The 18989-nt window shown below is 46.3% G+C and overlaps 1 protein-coding gene across 1 annotated transcript in view; it reads left to right on the top strand.

The window, feature by feature from the left end:
- Positions 1-18989, top strand: part of GFRA2 (GDNF family receptor alpha 2) — a 77085-nt gene that overhangs the window by 17242 nt on the left and 40854 nt on the right. The window contains exon 4 of the mRNA XM_049770705.1: positions 11576-11930. Coding sequence (XP_049626662.1) covers positions 11576-11930 — 355 coding nt within the window. The remainder of the gene's footprint in view (positions 1-11575; positions 11931-18989) is intronic.

Below are 18989 nucleotides of genomic sequence, written 5' to 3'. Positions count from 1 at the left end.
AATTAGCCAACAAACAAATTAGCAAGAACAATGTAAGGTTGTGCTGAATGCTAAGCAAGGATTTAAATAGGATAAGACAGAGGTGAAGGGAATGCCCATCCAAAGGGCCATCCTGGGCACAGCAGAGGGACATTTGTGTGGGAGGCAGGACCTACAGAGACCTCTGTGGCTGGGCCCCAGGCTGGGTTAGTGACATGGAGGTGGGCACAGGCCAGCAGAGGTTGGATCACTGAGACTGCAGGCAAGCTTGGGAGTTTGTTTCATTTCCAGAATGGAGGATTTTCTATGCTCGAGTAGCAAACTGTGATCTGCACTTTTGAGCAGATTAGTCTGGTGCTATGGACCTCAGGGTGGGGGTGAGTTGTAGGGGGAAGAGCAGAAGCAGGAGCTTGGAATCCCAAAAGTGTTTTGCAAAGTGAGTGAATTTACAAATGGGTATTTTAACTTTATTTGATGATATATTAAGTTTTTACTAGAATCTGAGGGTCAGTAGTTGATATAGATGTTTCAGAGGAGGATGCGGATGTTTCTGGATCAGTAAACAAGATGTTAACTTAGTTTATGATTGATGCCTCCAGTTCATTCACTTCAAATAAAAGATGCTTGATGAATGACTTAAGTTAGTGTTTCTTAAAGTGGGTGATTCCTCCCACTCCCTGTGCTGGAATGATCCAGGCGGTGGTGGTAGACAGTTACATTAGGGGGATGTTTTCTGTTCTCTTACAATGGTTGATTTCCAATTTTCAGGGGGAGGGCATTATTTTCTGATTAGAGTTTCCCCGCTGTGGCCCAGGCACTGAGACAACAGCTGGAGAATAGTACAAATCTGGGGTTAGTTTTGGGGTAAATTAAGAGAATGTGGACTGATGTTAAAGATAGCTGCTTTTTTTTCCCTTACTCCTGGCTATGTGCTCAGTAATTGGCCCTGGCTTGGGGGACCATATGGGATGCTGGGGATCGAACCCAGGTCTGTCCTGGGTCAGCCATGTGCAAGGCAAACACCCTATTGCTGTGCTATTGTTCCGGCTCCGGATAACTGCTTTTTAAGGCTTGAACTACTATATATCAGATGGTGAAGATATGGGTAGGAACAGTGGGCAGAGATCCAAGATCCTTTCTTGTCCATATTGGGGTTGAGATAGTAGTGAGAACTTTCCCCAGAAATGCTGAGTAGGCAGATGGATATTAGCCTGGAGCTTTGGATAGATCAGGAATGATAGACGGATTGAGGGTTATTAATATATAGATAGCATGTAAGGCACTGGAGCCATGAGGTCACCTTTGGTTGCTTATAGACTTGCTTATAGAGGGAGCACATTGACAGAGGGTTGTGAGTAGACAGAGGGTGGCTGGGACTGCCATGCAGATTGGAACTATCCAGGGAGGTTGAGTGTGGGGGAGAGGAAAGCAAATGGGGTGTCTGTGACTCCAAGGAACACTGGCTGAAGACTGAGGTTAGTCTCAGTGAGAGTTCAAAGAAGCCAGATTATTCAGCAACATGGAGGCTCCTAATGCCCTTGATGGGTGAGGGTTGGAAGCTTGATTTGGGGGCATGGATGAAGGAGAGGATGAGAGGTGAGAAGATAAGAAGAGCATCTTATGACTTTTATATTTCTCTATACAGGGAGTGATGGGATCAGAGAAGAGGGTGTGTGCCAAGGGAGGCTTTGTAATGATGGCAACCTGTTGAAAACAATGCAGAGTGACCCATTGGAGAGGGAGAATTGGAGGGCAAAAAGGAAATGCTGAGTTTAGGAGTGATGTCCTTGAGCAGAAGTGATCACGCACATTGCAGGGCCCGTTCTCTCTCTGGAGAGATTGTCAAAGTAGGGGGCACCAGTGGCATGGCTTGGTATTGCTGTGGTGTAATAAGGAGAAACTATTGGGGTTTCAAATCTCTTTTGTCATAAAGTATGAAGCAAGAATAGAGGTTAGGAGACCACAAAAAGATCAACAGAGAAAGGTGTATAGTGGTGTATAGTGGCTGAAAAAGGTGCAAGAGGTGGGAAGGAGTGTACTTGCCAGGAGGAGGGGACTGAGGACTCGGTGGGGGGGTTGTATGTAATACAGTTCTGATTGGTGGAATTTCAACCCTGTGAGGTCTTTGTACTTTTACCTGTCTGTACACATTTGATTTTTTTTTAAACTCACACCCAGAGATGCTTGAGTCTTACTCCAGACTCTGATCACAGATCACTCTTGGCTGTCCTAGGACCATATGTGGTGACAGGGATAGAACCCAGGTCATTTGCTCATAAATGAAGTCCCAGACCAAAGTACTTACTGTATCTCCAGCCCTGTGCAGGTATCTGGGCCTGCTTCAACCTGCTTTTGTGCTTGTGTGTATGTGGAACCAACCCCTCAACATTTCTACACTCTATAGTTCTGACTGAGCTGGAAATGGTCCTGTTCTTTTCTCTTTATATTACTTATCAAGTTGTTAAGAATAGAGTTAAAACAGACTCATCATGGTGGGATTTGGTATGAGAATGGTAAAAATCCTAAATTTATTATAAGCTCTCTCCCCTAAAATAAAAAGTCATTAAACCCTCAAAGTGGCTGAAAAAGATCCTTCAAATATATAATAGTACAATTTTCAAATTTTTTTTTTTGGGTCACACACGGCACTGCTCAGGGGTTATTCCTGGCTCCATGCTCAGAAATTGCTCCTGGCAGGCACGGGGGACCATATGGGACGCCGGGATTCAAACTGATGACCTCCTGCATGAAAGGCAAATGCCTTACCTCCATGCTATCTCTCCGGCCCCCAATTTTCAATTTTTTAATTACCAGAACCACAAAATTAAAACATATGTTTCTTGAGAAATTGGAGAAAGAAACCTTGGTTGGTGCTGGTTAAAATTTGACATAATGTAAAATGATATTCAAAATCAATTGATTTTTTTTTTTTGGGGCCACACCCGGCGGTGCTCAGGGGTTACTCCTGGCTGTCTGCTCAGAAATAGCTCCTGGCAGTCACGGGGGACCATATGGGACACCGGGATTCGAACCAACCACCTTTGGTCCTGGATCGGCTGCTTGCAAGGCAAACGCCACTGTGCTATCTCTCCGGGCCCAAAATCAATTGATTCTTTTGAATAGAATTTCAGGCAATGCTGTGGGCTGGCTGGCTTCTGCAAATACAGTTGAGCCTGGAGAGTGACCTTCAGGTCTGGACATGAGGTGAAAATTTCAGAGAAAATAGAAGTGAAGTGTATGGAGCTTGGCTCAGCGCTAGCTGAGTTTTTGTTGTTGTTGTTTTGGTTTGGTTTTTTGGCCACACTCAGTGATGCTCAGGGGTTATTCCTGGCTATGTGCTCAGAAGTTGCTCCTGACTTGGGGGCCTATATGGGACGCTGGGGGATAGAAACAGAGGTCCATCCTGGGTCAGCTGAATACAAGGCAATGCCCTACTGCTGCGCCACTGCTCCTAGCTGAGCTGTTTGAGGAGAATGGACCCCCTCCATCTGAACGATGGGGCAGGCAGGTTGGGGACCTGTAGGCCTTGAGAAATTTTGGAGGACTAGCAGGCCAGGCACACAGGAATCTTCTGCAATTTCTGGGGAAGTGGAGGCACTGCTGGGTGGGCTCCTCCCAACTCTGTATAAGGGTCGCTTCTGGCACTAAAACATCACAAAACTTGCTGTGTCCAGACTGGACCCCACTTCCATGCCTCTGCCAGAACTGAAGTCATGCTCTTGCCTGCTAGCCCAGCCCTGAGCAGGGTGATAGGGCTGTGGAGAAGCCAGAGAGTGAGAGTGATTATGGTCAGAGCAGGGGCTGGGGCAGAGCAAGTTTCCATTTGTTTCCTGATTGGACTTTTTCCTTCAAGCAATGATTGTCAGAATAAATAAACCTGGTAGGGAGCTGGTCATGCATGGAGTCCCATGAATGAGGGGTTAAGAGGTGCTGGGTTCCATGGCTGTGGCTTGGTAGGAAAGGTGGGATCCTCTTGAATCTCTGAGTTTGCCTCAGCCTGTGTATTGTCACCTGTAGTGCCTTTTTGCTGGTTGCTGCTCTGCTACCTCTTTTGCCCTTTATCATTGACATTGAGTTGACCGTCCTTTCAGACACACTTGTTTGTCTTTTGGGGAGGGGATAGCACACTGGTGGGTGCTCAGGATTTACTCCAGGCTCTGTTCTCAGGAATTACTCCTGGCAGTGCTCTGGAGACCATGGGGGAATGCCGGGGATCAAACCTGGATTGAATGCTTGTAAGGCAAGTACCTTACCCCGATATGCTGTTGCTAGGCCCCTTATTTGTCTTTTGTGAAACCAACACTTCTTGATGTTCTCCAGAGTTCCCCCTTCTTCCCCAAGTCACTAAGTGATGGTGCCCTGGGCGGATTGGGGAATGAGATTCTGGAAGTGACACAGGAAATAATCCACACCAGGTTAGGGAGATAAAACAGGTTCAGGAACTTCCACTACAAGCTATCTGCCAGTAGGCTAAGGGCACTGGCAGGCAGACAAGCAAGCTGTGGGGCCAAACCGGAAGGTGTCTCTCTGACCCGAGGCCTTTATTAGGAAGACTAGGACCACCCTCATGGAGAACAGGTATGGGAAGGGAGCCAGTTCAGAGGTACTTCCTATCTAGGAGGGACAAGCACATGCAAAGAAGGAATACCCTGATTAAGAGAACTGGTTACTCCAATAGTGTTACTCTCCCAGGGGTCCTCAAACTTTTTAAACGGGGCCAGTTCACTGTCCTTCAGACTGTTGGAAGGCCAGATTATAGTAAAAACAAAAATTATGAACAAATTTCTATGCACACTGCATATATCTTATTTAGAAGTGAAGAAACAAAATGGGAATGAATACAATATGTGGCCCGCGGGCGGTAGTTTGAAGACCCCTGCGAGTCTAGTCCAAACCTCTTTCCCGAGGTCTACAATTCTTCTTCTTTCTGCTTTTCATAGTCTCCTGTTGGATGTTTGAAACTTAAAATGAAATTATTCATTGAGCCCCACTCCTCCTTTCTTCTTCCTTTTAAGTCTTTCCTGTTCCAAAATCCAATTCCATTGCTTACCTGGTGTTCAGAGCTGGAAACCTGATTTCTCTTACTTTCTTTGCAGTGTCTATTCTATTTCATTGGATTTATTTGTATTTATTTATTTTTTGTTTTGTTTAGACCGAGCAGTGCTCAGTGTAGACTCATGGCTCTATGCTCAGGTATTCCTGGTGGGACTCAGGGGACCATATGGGATGTTGAGGTTCAAACTGGATTGACCACATACAAGGCAAGCACCCTACCTACTGTACTATCACTCTGTTCTCCAGCTCTGACTTTATATTTAAATTAAATGCAGGATGGGTTCATTTTTGAAGATGCCTGTGGTCCATCACCCTTTCCACATAATCTGCTTGCTATTGCTAACAGCCTATAACTCTTTTCCTAACTAGACCTTTTTTTCCCCTGCACATACTATCTTTCATCTGGTTATCCAAAGGGAGGGGGTTATGTAAAATCCCCTTCTTTATAAGCCCCTCCCATGCTTTGCATTCTAGAATAAAATCCTAGAGTTTTTATACTGCTTTTTACTTTGCTTTATTTATCTGATGTTCCAGCAACCTCATCCTTCCTCATGCCTTTAGTATGCAAAACTCTAGCTAATCACAGGGTTTTATACCTGTTTCCCCACCTCTACCCCTTGGGATTCTCTTAGCTTGGATTTAAAGAAAAAATTTTTTTGCATTGCTTTTGGGTCACTCCTGCGATGCTCAGGAGTAGCTCCTGGCTCTGTACTCAGGAATCACTCCTGGTGGTGCTCAGGGAACAATATGGGATGCCAGGGGTTGAACCTGTTTGATCTTACAAGGCAAGCACCCTGCCCACTGTGCTTTCCCACTGTGCTATTTCTCTCTGGCCTAGATTTTAATGGCTCACTATTGTTGCTAATTAAGTCCTAATTTGGATGTTGTCTCTTAGGGTAGGGTCCTCCTTATGCCTTCTGAGTTCCCTTATTTATTCTTCCTGGAACTTATTGGCCCTTTAAATGATCTTACACATTTGTTTCTCTGTTTATTACATTTCCCTTTCACAAGAATAAAGGCTTCTGGAGAGCAGTTCAAAGCTGCAGTTGTAGGACCTAGAGTCAGTACAGGAAATTATCGATTGACTGACAGCTGTTTGCTCAGTTGCTAACTGCCAGGGATGTGTGAGCTCGGAAGAGGCAGGTATGATTGCTCTTGTGTCCACGTGTGCTCTGTGCACACCTGCAGGGTTTTCACAGAGCCAAGGGAGACTCCTTGTATCCTGCCTGGGGAAATGGGGTGGGACACAGTTGCTTTATTGTGCTTCCAGCCCCCAAAGTTCTGCACTAGCGTGTATGTGTGTAAACATGCACACATATATATGTGTACTAGTGACTGCATGCCTGTATTTTAATGGGAGAATTATAAAATATAGGTGACCATTTAATTAAAAACATATTATTGTCATGTGGAAAGAGAAACTCAGAGAGGGTCAGATTGGGGATTTTGAATGGTTGGGCCAGGCAGACTGAATTAGGCTTATCTTTTGACTGCTACTCCAGTGGATAAGCTGCAGATCATAGTGATGGGGGACTGGGGGGACTGGGGGCTGACATCACAGCATTAGAGGCAAACAGTAGCTGGACAGTTTCCTGGAAGGCCAGAGGGAAGCTGAAACTCTGGGCCCATTAGCTCGGAAGAACTAGAGCCTGGAAGCTCTAGTTTCTCATTTCTGCTCTTGCAGGAGAGGCCTAAGTCAGCTGGGAGAGTGTGGGTTGACAGTATAGTGGGGAGGACTATGGTAATCATGGAAGGGCATATACTTTCTGTGCATGGTGCATTTGGTGGATTCTGTGCTGAGTAGGGTGTGTGCATATTTGGGGTATAAGCCACAGGCAGCAAAGCTTCTCCTCTGTGTCATCCTTCTCCACCTTTGGAAAGCATCCTGGGAATCATGGGTGCTTGCGAGATTGATTCTTGCATGGAAGTCATGGAGTGGCCAGTTTGGCAGCTTGTGCTCCTGTGTGTGTTGGCAGCTAGAGGCCCTAAAGAACCTCGATGGTGAAACAGTCTCTCCTCCCCCCTTTGAGCATATGTGTACTGCAGTTGGAATGGGCAATCGGAATAGCAGCCAGGATTTCATTTGTAATAGTGGTGCTTTGGAATGCACATTAGGAAAATGTAAAACCAATGCAGATGTTGTTGTTTAGGACACATCCGGTAGGAATTGAGTAATTTAAAAAGTGAGTGAATGGAAGAAATTTTAAAAATCCATTTAAGAATTAAGGATTTAAAGAAGTTAAGTATTGGTATAGGAGGTATGTGGCCAGATGAGGTAGGTGGTACTTTTGGGTGCCCGTGTTGGGCCACTTGTGTGTAAGGGTCAAGCAGATGGCTCCAGTGACTAGTATGAAGATTGATCATTGACTACAGGCAGAACCCCTTGAAGGAGGAGGGGAGATAGTTCAAAATTAGTTCTGCTTCCTCAGGTCTTTCCTTTTCCCCCAGGAGAGCCTAGCTATGTGTGTCCTTCTCCCCCTTTCCTCATGAGGCTTAAGGAGGCAGAAGTGTCCCCAGGAGTGGAACTGGGAAGCTTTCATGGAGGTTTGGAAGTACCAGCCTTGACTAGTCCCCCCACCTTCCCCTCAGCAGCTGGGACCACTTATTCTGACCCATCTGGGTGGGAGTAGGAGAAAGTTTGGCGCATGGGCCATTGGTTCTGATTTGGGGTACATTTCCAGCCTGAGTTCCTTCCAGGCCTTGGGAGGTCTCTGGTACTTTTGTTGTGGACCAAGACAGTTGGGGAGTAATGTGAGGTGGCATTGGGAGTGGGGTTTTGTCCTTTGGATACCTAAATTTAGCTTTGTTGCCTGTGCTGGGTGTGGCCTGGTGAAAGTCTTACTCCTGCAGATGAAAACAAACCTAGGGCTACAGGATTGGTGGGGCTGTCCCGTGTGTTACAGGGGCATTCCCAACTGGAGGGCAGTGGAGTGCAGGCCTGCTGGAAAGAGGGACCTGCAGGAAGCAGGACCATCCCCTGGGAGGGCAGCTGGTACCGCTTTAGGGGTGATCAGAGGAGTATCTTTTGTGTCTTGATAATTGCTGTTACTATTACCACCTTTTTTAAAATTTTTTTTTTTTTTTTTTATTACAGCAGCATTAACTTAGAGGAGTAAGAACCCAGCACCTGGAGCACTAAAAGCAGCCTCAGGCCTACATTAGCTGCTGTGCTGTTGGTGGCTGACACCCTGCTCTTCCCTGGGGTCCTGCTGCTCTTGCTCTCTGCCTAGGGCCTGGGGCTATGCAGACTATGGCCCTTCAGTTGCTGGGAAGGAGGAAAGCCAAGAGGGGTCCATAGTTACTGGGGGCAGCACAAGCAGCCTGTTGTGGTTCAGGAGCCAGCCCAAGGCCAGAGGCCCACATTTTCCTCTTTCTGGTTCTTTTGCATCCATCCCCAGGTGCATGAAAGTGCTGTGTACCATAGTGGATCCTGTGCGCACACTCTGCTCTCTTTCCTTAATCAGCTGCCTGCACTTTTATCCTTAGTGTCTCTGCAGAGGGTCTACTAGACTCTTAGTTAAGATTTGGTCTTAAGTCTCACACGCTAGATTCTCAGGTAAGATTTGGTCATAGAATGAACAGGTAACCAAACCTGGCTTTCCTTCATTCTCCTTTGACTTTTACAACAGATTGTAGGGAATTTTTCCTTCTGCTTTCTACAAGATCTTGTTGATTGGCAGGGCTAGTGGAATGAACCCTTCTGGCTGGGCACCCACCTTGATCCTTTATTGGACATTATAGCTGCTTGCTCTGTGCTGCCTCAATAATACCAGCAAGCACTGGTGGAGGCATTATTTAGGAATGCAGCATTGTTCTAGCACATTTGTTCTTTTATTTATTTTTAAATCTTTGAGATCTTCTTTTAATGAGCAGGAATACCAGTTAAATTTCTTGTAAGAACTTTTAAAAATAAAAGAAAAATTCTAAGATGTTAGCAAATTTACTTACCTCTTAGTAAAGCTCATTATAAGAAATCCCATTGCTAACATAAAGGCAAATTAATAGCATATTAATAGGAAATTAATAGCAAATTAATAGCTACCTGAGCCATCAGCACTTGATGGAGCTCTGCTGTGTCCACAGTGTCTGTGTACGTGGTAGTAGTGAGTGTGGTGAAAGTCAGTTGGAATGAGAAATGCCTGTGTGTATGTAGGGCGGGTGTGGACCCTATAAGGGTAAGGTTAGTGTGAGCTGAAACCTGAAAGCAAGGAGCAGCCAGGAGTCTGAGGGGCTGCACACAGGGGGACCTCCCCTAACTGAGGAGGGAGGCTGTGCTGAGACTTGGGTATGGTAAGTTCTCAGAAGAGTCTGGACAGGACTGGGATGAGTGGATTGCAGAGGAGGAGGTGATATCCTTGAGAGCAGAACTGGCAAACAGAAATGTTGATGTTTCACACATGTAAATGCATGTTTTCAATAGCCTCATTCAGAAAATAAAAAAGCACCAAATGAGAGTGATTATAAAAATTTGTTTAACACAATATATTCAATATATTATTGCTTCAACATGTAATCAAAGTTAAAAATATTAATGAAATACTTTACATTATTCCTATTGCTTTCGAAATCTGGGGTGTATTTTCAAAGAAAATGTGCGCATCTTGTTTTGACTAGCCTTGTTTCAAGTTCAAGGATCTTGAACTTGAGCAGTGTTTCTCAGCCTAGAATACTCCATGGGCAGGTAAAACTCACATTAATGGGGGCATGACATGGCACTAGGGGGACAATCAGAAGGACAGGGGGCTGCAGAAAGGAGATGTTGAAAGAGAAATTGTTTTAGAGAACCCTGAGGCCATGTAGAGGCCTCTGAACAAGTAGGGAGTCATTGGAAGTGTGGGCCTAGGCATGGACTTGGCCTTGGCCTGTAGTTGCTGGGGGTGCTGGATAGGGCAGTGGTGTTGGTCCAGGGACTGCAGGGAGGGTAGTGACAGTGTTGGTTGTGACTTTCATGTGGGTTTTTCAGGTACACCAGCAGGCTTTACTGATTGATGTATGGTGGAGTAAGGAAGACTTATAGTGCAGGTACTGATTAGGGGTTCAAAGGTGGGTAGGTTGGGGGCCACCTGGACACATGTGGGGCTGCTTTGCCTAGATGAGAGAAGTTTGAGTGATAGGGATAGCCCTCTAGGTGGAGCTAGGGAGTGGCCACTGGATTGTGGGCTCAGAACAGAGTCCTGGTTGAGGATGTGAAACTCCAGTAGATAGTTTTGAAGATCATAAGGTGGCTGAGGCCTCTGGAGAGTGGGTGCCTAGGGAGAGGAGAGTGACTGCTTCTGGAGATGAAGGAACCTGAGAAGCAGGCTGGAAAGGGCGTGGGGATGGATACCAGAGAGGCCTGCAAAGGGTGGGGGTTAGAGGGGGTGACCATCTGTGTCCAGTGCTACTGCTGAACAGGAGAGGCCAGAGTCTCAGGGAAGGGAAAACACACAAAGATTTTGTAGTAGTTCCAGTTCAGTGGATTCAGAAAAGCAGGAAGGACAGCTAAGAGGTAGCATAGAGGCTTGTTGGAGGGCTTTTGCTTTATGTTTTTCACATTTTTATTTACTTTGGTTTACCTGGCGGTGATCAGGGATTCCTCTCAGTGAAGCTTGGGACAGTGAGTGGGTGGAACCTGGGCCATGTACATGTATCAGAGCTTTAATAACCCTTGGAACTCTCTCTGGCCCCAGGAGTTTGGTCTGGGGAACAGGTATAGGAAAGTGCATGGTGGTAGCTCCGTGATGTGGGGCATGGTCCTAAGGTCCTTTTTTTTTTCTTTCTTACCAATAGACAACATGATAGTGGACAGGGAGGATGTAGTGCAAGGCAGACACTGTCCTGTTGGGGAGGGGGGCCCCATCTCCTACTGTGGGGGTTACAGTGGCATTTTAAAATGTGTGGTAATGGTTTCTGTGATGGTGGACTGAGGCTGGTGGCAAAGGTGTATTGATATCCTGGCTGTGTCCTGAATGAGAATTGTTCCTCCTGAACACTGCAGGACACTGAGCAGCATCCATGGATTCTATGGTGCCCTAGCAATGGTTGCTCGGAGGTGTTGCTGATGGGTGTGCAGGAGTGGGTCTATTATGGTTGAGCTGCTGCCTGCATATGTAAGTTTAGAATGGGTTCTAAACTTAGTGTCTCTCACATTTGAGGCATTTGCTCTGTCACAGACCCAAGTTGTGTGATCTTGAGCCAGTCACTTATGTTTCCATTTCCCATATTGGTGAGTAGGACTGTGAACACCTCATTGCTTACCTTTACGCTTGTGATAATCTGAATTTAGACCTCACATTAATGACCAGCATTGTAATAGCTCACTCAGAATGAGGACTAGTCCAGGTCCCTCATGTCAACCTGTGCATGAACTTCCTGCATCATTTGATGCTCACGAACACTGAGCAGCCAGTGGCTGTCCAGTGACTCTTGTAGGCAGATGAAGAAACTAAGGCCAAGAGCATACTGAATGCTGGGAGATGGCCCTAGCCAAAAGGGGGTGCTGAGCACTGTGGTGTCTCCATGCATACATGGTTCTCTGACCTGCTTTCTTTTTCTGCTCCAGGGACAGGAGTGGACCCACTGGTCAGCACCAAGAGCAATCATTGCCTGGATGCCGCCAAGGCCTGCAACCTGAATGAAAACTGCAAGAAGCTACGCTCCTCCTATATCTCCATTTGCAACCGTGAGATCTCGCCCACTGAGCGCTGCAACCGCCGCAAGTGCCACAAGGCCCTGCGCCAGTTCTTTGACCGGGTGCCCAGCGAGTACACCTACCGCATGCTCTTCTGCTCCTGTCAGGACCAGGCCTGTGCTGAGCGCCGCCGACAGACCATCCTGCCCGTCTGCTCTTATGAGGACAAAGAGAAACCCAACTGCCTGGACCTGCGCAGTGTGTGTCGGACTGACCACCTCTGCCGGTGAGTGCTGCCATAGCTCTAGGAAAGTTGGCACAGGTAATCTCTTTGGTCCACCTCCCGGATCCACTGGAATATGATTCTGAACCTAGCAAGGAGAATGACTGGGCAAGTGCAAAATAAAGATATTTCCCCATCCATAATCTATCCATGCATCTTTCCATCCACTTGTCATCCTTTTTCCCCTCCACTTACTTCTTCCTCCATGTACATCATTTTTATATCATCTCCTCCATCTGTTCAGCTCTTACTCCACTTCTTCAGCCTTCCATCCACTCTATGATTCAGGCATTCCTCCGTCTTCCCATTCATCCATTCATCCCCCATCTATGCGTTCCTCCATCCTCTCATTCATCCCTCCATTCACTCCACTTCTACTTCACTCTCCCCTTCCTTCACTCTCATTTAGCACAGTTTATGATTTGCTTACTATGTACCCACCCTCATGCTAAGCTCTGTGGAAACTAGGATTAGTAAGCCAAAACGTTTATCATTTAACAGACCCCTAATGAAAGTCCATCTACTATCCCAACAAAGGTCATGTAGTCTTCAAGAAAGAGTTTCCATAAATCATTAAGGCAGCTTTTGTCACATCAAGAGGTGTGCTCATATCTATTCTGGGGTGAATGGAGAATGTGTCTGGAATTGGTCAGTCTTGAATTTAAATACTGACTCTATTGCTTACTAGCTGAATGACTTGGAGCAAGTTTTAAAAATGCCTTGAGTCTCCATCTCTTCACCTTTGAAATAGAAATAAAAACACCTAGATCCTATTTCTTGTGAGGATTAGATAGAATGGAATATGCACAAAATCTGGCACAGAACATACACATAGTTAAAGTGGCTACATATTAGAAAGATATGGTTTGAACTTTTTTGGTGGTATAGTAAGTAGAAATTTTCTTTCTCATAATTTTCATACGTTTGCTGCTTTGTGTTCAGCTCTTTATTAAAAATCCTAAGTGGGTGGAGGGTTCCTCTTTGAGGAGCACTGGAGGTGAGATGGTCAAAGAGAACAGTGGAACAGCACAGCAGGATGTGGGCTCTCAGGGACTGTGTCCTGAGGTTCCAGAGTGGGAGTTTAGAGATGAACCTCAGAAAAAAAGAAAGCCAGGGACTGGGTCAACCAGAAACAAGCAGGGCTAGAGGGCAGCGCTAGATAGTGGGAATCCAGTGGTGCACAGAGTGTGGAAAAAATGCAAAAGGTGTCAGGGTTTCAGGGTCCTCATTCTGCTGGAGCCTGGTCTTTTTTACAACTCATCTCACTGAATCCCTTGCAACCAGACTGTGAAGGAAGTGCTGCCTTGTGTTTGCCAAGTCAGGACACGGCACAGAGAAAACACTTGCCTGAGGGCATGCACCTCTGCAGAGTAGAGCTGGATTCAAACTGCTCTTCTTTCTGTGTGGATTATGTTCTGGCTGGACTGAGGCCCCTGTGGGGTGGAGGATAGGGAAGGCTGAAAATAGTCATTTCTAGTTTTTCTCAACCCTGCTTGTTGAACCTGCTGTGTACTCCAGACACAGGCTGCAGGAGGAAGAGGAGGAGCTGGCCATGCTTGCTTCCCAGTCACTGTAGTGATGGAGCTGATCAGTGTGTTGCTGGGGACTCGCCAAATTTTGCCAGTGTCTGTGGGTGGGATGTGGGGTTTTTGGGTCTGGAGCTCAACAAAGGGTCTGGAGTTGGAGAGTTACATGCTTCTGGGATTGGTGATTAAAGCTCAAGCAGTGCCTGAGCCAGTGCGGGGAGGTTGGAATAGCTCAGGAGGGAGAGTGGAGATGCCTGCATGTTTGGTGTCCTCAGGACGCTGTGTAGACAGTGAGATAGATATCTGCTGAAACCCCAGTTCAGGGAGAGAAAAAGAAAGAGAAGTCAGTCAGGGAGAGGGGTCACCAGGATCTAGAAAGAAAATTTCTGAGGGATGGAGTGACTGAGACATGGTACCCCCAATTCTATGTGTAAGAGAGCTTAGCAGGGCATGCAGGTGTGAATTTAAGTGTCTGTATGTGTGAGAATGAGAGATGAAGAGTGTGACATGTGTCAGTGTGTTTGTGCATGTTATGGAGTGTGAGCATGGGTGTGTGTGTCATATTAAGTGTATGTTTGCTTTGGAAATGAGAGAAACACTTAGTAGGGAGACTGTTATGATAATGTGAAGAGTTAAAATATATTTCCTGTGTGAGGAGTTGACCTGAAATAATAATAGATGCAAAATAAAGTTGTGTAATAAGTAAAGAAGTAGAGTATGAGTCTGACAGTGTGTGATGTGGCAGAATGTACATGAGAGCAAGTGCTTGTGTGAATGACAATGTATTGTGCATGTATGAGTGGATAGTGAGGAAGCTCATTGCAGTGGGTGCAGTCCTGCAGGAGGAATGGACAGTCTTTATTGGGTTTTTTGGGGCCACACCTGATGTGCTGTGCACTCTGGGATCATTTCTGGTGAGCTCAGGGGACCATGAGGTAGATTGAATCTGGGTTGGTCATGGGCAAGACAAGGGTCCTACCCACTGTACTATCATTCTGGTTCCAACATAGACAGTCTTATGAAAAGGACTAGGCAGAGATGGGGACTTTCTTGCATATGGAAGCGTGAATGCTGGATCCTGAGGGCACCCTGCTGGGGCATGGGGGAGTTGCTTACTCACAAAGTGAGTGTAGGGCTCAGCAAGGCAATGAAGCAGGAAGGGAACTTTTTTTGCTTAATTAAAAAAAATGCACAAATATTTCCAAAACCAAATGGTGAGGATTTAAAGCAAAGGTATTCAGGAAGGCAACATTAGAAGTAGAACCAGGAACCCTCAGAGGGGAAAAGTGTGCAGACTGGAGGGACACTGAGGCAGAGCTCAGAGCTTCCTAGTGGTTGAGTAAGGTAGACATGTGATGGGCCACATATTTCCTGAAATGTGACTCTGAGTTATTGAACTGAGTTTAGTCTTTCACTGTCCTTGATGATAAAATGTCCTTGTTGGGCTGTGCACTCAGTGGAAGGACAGGCTGGATGAAGAATGGCCTTGAAGGGAGCTGAGGGCCTTGGCATGGTTGCAGAGGTGCCAGGTCATATATTAAGCTTCAGGGGCCCTCTGTCTTGTTTCCCTGGGGGTCTAGTTATACCATTTCACTCATCATACCCTTTGTTCACATAGTCCATAAGGACACTTTCTGTCACCAAGGACACGTTTGGGCCTATGGGCCTGACTCTGTGGCAACAGATGTTCCATCAGCTGACTCTTTGCTGCTTTGAACCTGACCTCTGTACTGGTTATGTTCCAGAAAGATGGGCTCTTGGTTTGAGAGGGTATTTACCAGGGGCATCTTTTTTGGGTAGACAGTGTGTGGGTGGAGTTGAAGGACCTTCTTTGCTCTCGTGTTTAGACTTGCTCATATGGACACTGCCTCAGAGTACACGAGCAGCTAGATAAATGACAGAAAGGGCTAAATGGAGAACATGTAGGATCCTGATTTAGTTGCTCGTTGGGCTCAAAGGGAGCCACTCCTATCTCCTCCTGGCCTAATTTCCTCTAAGCTGCCAGAGTGGGTGCCACAGGTAGTAATATTTCTTGTAGCATTGAGCAAGTCCTGTGTCATGGTATTTAAGGCAGAAACTGGAGCTCTCAACGCTTCTTATTGTAATGAATGAAGCAGCCTTCATGAGAGTCATGGAAAAGTTTTTTTAGGGGACTGTCTCCTTGGAAATAAGGACCTTTTCTATTTCTAGAACATGCTCATATCTGGTACTGTACCTTCTGGTACTTAGCTGGACCTTCTCTACCAACCTGGCCCTCTATTCTCTTGTTTAGAGAGCTTTTCCATCTATATGCTCAGGCCTCTTTCCAAGTGAGTCTTGAGGGCCCAGAGATAGCACAGTGGTAGGGTGTTTGCCTTGCAAGCAGCTGAATGGTAGTTTGAATCCCAGCATCCCATATGGTCCCCTGTACCTGCCAGGAACAATTTCTGAGCAAAGAGCCAGGTACAGGGGACAGACAAGCAACTCCCCCAAAACAAAACAAAACAAAACAAAAACAAACTAAACCAAGTGAGTCTTAAGCCATGATCCTTCGGGGCCACCTTACTGCAATAGTTCTGTGAAGCCCATGGGTGACAGGCCTTGCCCAGCTATGCTGGGATATTGAGCAGATGCCACTGTGCTGACTTATGGACTGTCACTCAGCAATTGGATTGAAGAGGCTTTGGGTCAGACAGAATCCTGTTAGAAAGTTACTGGAGACACCTCCAGCCAGCCCCCCTCTCATTGGTTCAGGTTCAGTTTGAAGTGAGGTTGCATCTTTGTGCTTGCTTGTACCCAGTATCTGTGCTTTGCCTTTCCACCCTGAGCCTTTAGGGGAATGTGCTTGGGCCAATGAAGGATCCTGAGAAGCCCCCAAAGGTTTTTATCTTGAAAAGAACTTTGGATGGGAAGCTTGGAAAGCACAGAAAGTCTCTTGGAATGAATCCATGGACTTCCATTGGATTTTCTCACCCTGCCCCAGTGGACCTACTTGTTTTCTTTAAGACACAGTCTCAGGTTTCTCCTTCTCAGGGTGTTGTTTGTGTGAGTGTCCATATGCATGTGTGCAATATGTGTTGTTAGTGTGTGTTGTGTCTGTGCATGCATGTGTGTGTGTGTGTGTGTGTGTGTGTGCGCGCACACACACACACAGGATGCTGCCGTTGCTGTCTGTGGACTGTGTCCCTTCTAGGCTTCTTTTGGAAGGGGCCACCACATGTCCTGTTGGTCTGCCCAGAGAATATAAATAGCTCTGCTGGCATGGTGCCACATCCCAGGCTGTAATTTAACCTCTGGGTGCTGACAGTGTGTATAAATAGATTCTACCCCAGGGCTTCTGTCTTCCCAGGCCCCTTTGTACAGTGGACACTGTCCTTGTTTGAGAGCACACCTAGGAAGGCAGAGGGATTGGGGTCCTATTCCTCAAAGCTGTCCACCGGGTGTGGGATCCCCCGGGAAGCCCCCTTTTCCATACTAGGGGCAGGTCTGATATCTACAGGCAGAGTGCCTGGCCAGGTCTGCTTTTAATTCTTGCCTCGTTGATACCCTCTTTTAGATTCTTTATAGCATTTTTTTTGGTGACTTTAAAGGAGGTCTCAAAACACCAACAAGCAATTATTTGTTTTTGGGCTGTATCTGGCTGTGCTCAGGACTTACCCCTGGCTCTGTGTGCTCATAGATCACTCCTGGTGGGGCTCAGGGGAACATGTGGGTGCAAGGGATTTAACCCACATCAGGGTTGTAAGGCTAATTCCTTAGCTGCTGTACCTACCTGTTCCTCTTCTCAATAAGTGAGCATTTATGAAGGAGTAAGTGGATTTGGCTTTCAGGATTTTGCTGCCTTTATGTTTAAAAACCATTGTAATTCTTTCCTGCCTTCCCCCCCCCTTTTTTTTTTGGATTTTGGCTCACACCCGGCTGCGCTCAGGGGTTACTTCTGGCTCTATGCTCAGAAATTGCTCATGGCAGGTTCAGGGGACCATATGGGATGCCGGGATTCGAACCAATAACCTTCTGCATGAAAGGCAAACACCTTACCTCCATGTTATCTCTCCAGCCCCTCTTTTCTGTTCTTAAGTAGGACTCTTCCTTGTGGTTCTTTGGGGTCTACAGACCTCTTCCAGTGATACTTAGCCATGAGGTGTTGGCCTGAAGGTTCAAGTTCTGGCCAGCAATTCTGTGAAGTTTCCAAGGTTATTGCCAGTGGTTCTGTGGGATGATGTGCAGTGCTTGGGATCAGAGTCATGCAAGCAAGGCATGTGTTCTGCATTTACAGTCTCTGCTCCTTGAATATTCATCTTGGAAGATTTGTGGGAAGATTACTGGAGAGAAACTTGTTTGTCTTTTTTTTTTTTTCCCATTCTCAAAGGGTTCTTTGACTTCACAAAGCTTGGGAACTCTGCTTTCTCTAGGCATGGGGACAGTTCTATTTAGTTGATAACTGTTTCTTAAACACCAATACTGGATCAGGTGTGGTGTTTAGAATTGGCTAATTCATGCCCCAAACTGAGATCTTTGCCCCTACGACACTTCCTGTCTAGGGAGCACTCTTTGCTCAGAGCTGCAGGAGCCCCATCTATAAAGATGCTCCAGGAAATCCTTGGGTGAGAAATCACCACCTTCCTGAAGAATACTCAACCTGGGGGTCTGGGGTGTTGGTCCTGCTAGAGAACTGGAGCCCTACTTTTCTCTTTGGAGTCACTGTATTTGCTGCTGACTGTAGGGGTCCTGCTTACCCTGAACTGGTACAAGGATGCCCAACTGACTTTTCCTGGAATTTTTTGTTTGTTTGTTTTTGGATCACACCCAGCAGCACTCAGGGGTTACTCCTGGCTCTACACTCAGAAATCACTCCTGGAAGGCTCAGGAGACCATATGGGATTCGAACCACCGTCCTTCTGCATGCAAGGCAAATGCCTTACCTCCAGGCTATCTCTCCGGCCCCATTTCCCTGGAATTTTTGTGATAAGTTGAGACATGGCTGGGACATGGAATCGCCCTTTACTAAAGACCCCTTTACCTAGACACCAAGTTTACAAGAAGGGTTTATGTTCCTTCCTGGTCTGGCCACTCCAGGGATCAACTGAGTTGTATGTCTCCAGCATGCCCCACCGAGTCTTCTTGACCTCTGTGTTCTGTAAATCCCCTACTCCAGAGAGAGGAGATGGGCCATGTAGTTAAATTTTCTAATTGTGGCATCCTTGTAAGAGTCCTGTTATCACTGGGAGGTTGGCAGAAAAACTAACCACATGGTGATTTACCAACGTGGATGAAGTCTCAGGTCTCAGTGAGCTAGAGAGTGTTGTTTAGATAAGAGGGGTTGCCTGTGCAATTTGTGCTTTTTGTTTAACAACCCTCGTCTTGCCTTGTGCCCTATGGTCTCTTTGATTTCTTTGCTTCCACCCATAGGCTGGCCCTTGTCAGATGTACTTTTATGACAAAATATGCTGGTGATGGAGTATTTTGATACATGAACCACAAGCATTTTTTTTCCCTTCTTAGATGTGGAGGCTGGAAGTTCTAGATCAGGGTTCCTAGACTAGGGTGTCTGCATGTC

The sequence above is a fragment of the Suncus etruscus genome, chromosome 3 (assembly GCF_024139225.1).
Source record: "Suncus etruscus isolate mSunEtr1 chromosome 3, mSunEtr1.pri.cur, whole genome shotgun sequence".
NCBI lineage: Eukaryota > Metazoa > Chordata > Mammalia > Eulipotyphla > Soricidae > Suncus > Suncus etruscus.
Note: the sequence above shows the minus strand (reverse complement) of the source record. Positions and strands in the feature narration are given on the sequence as shown.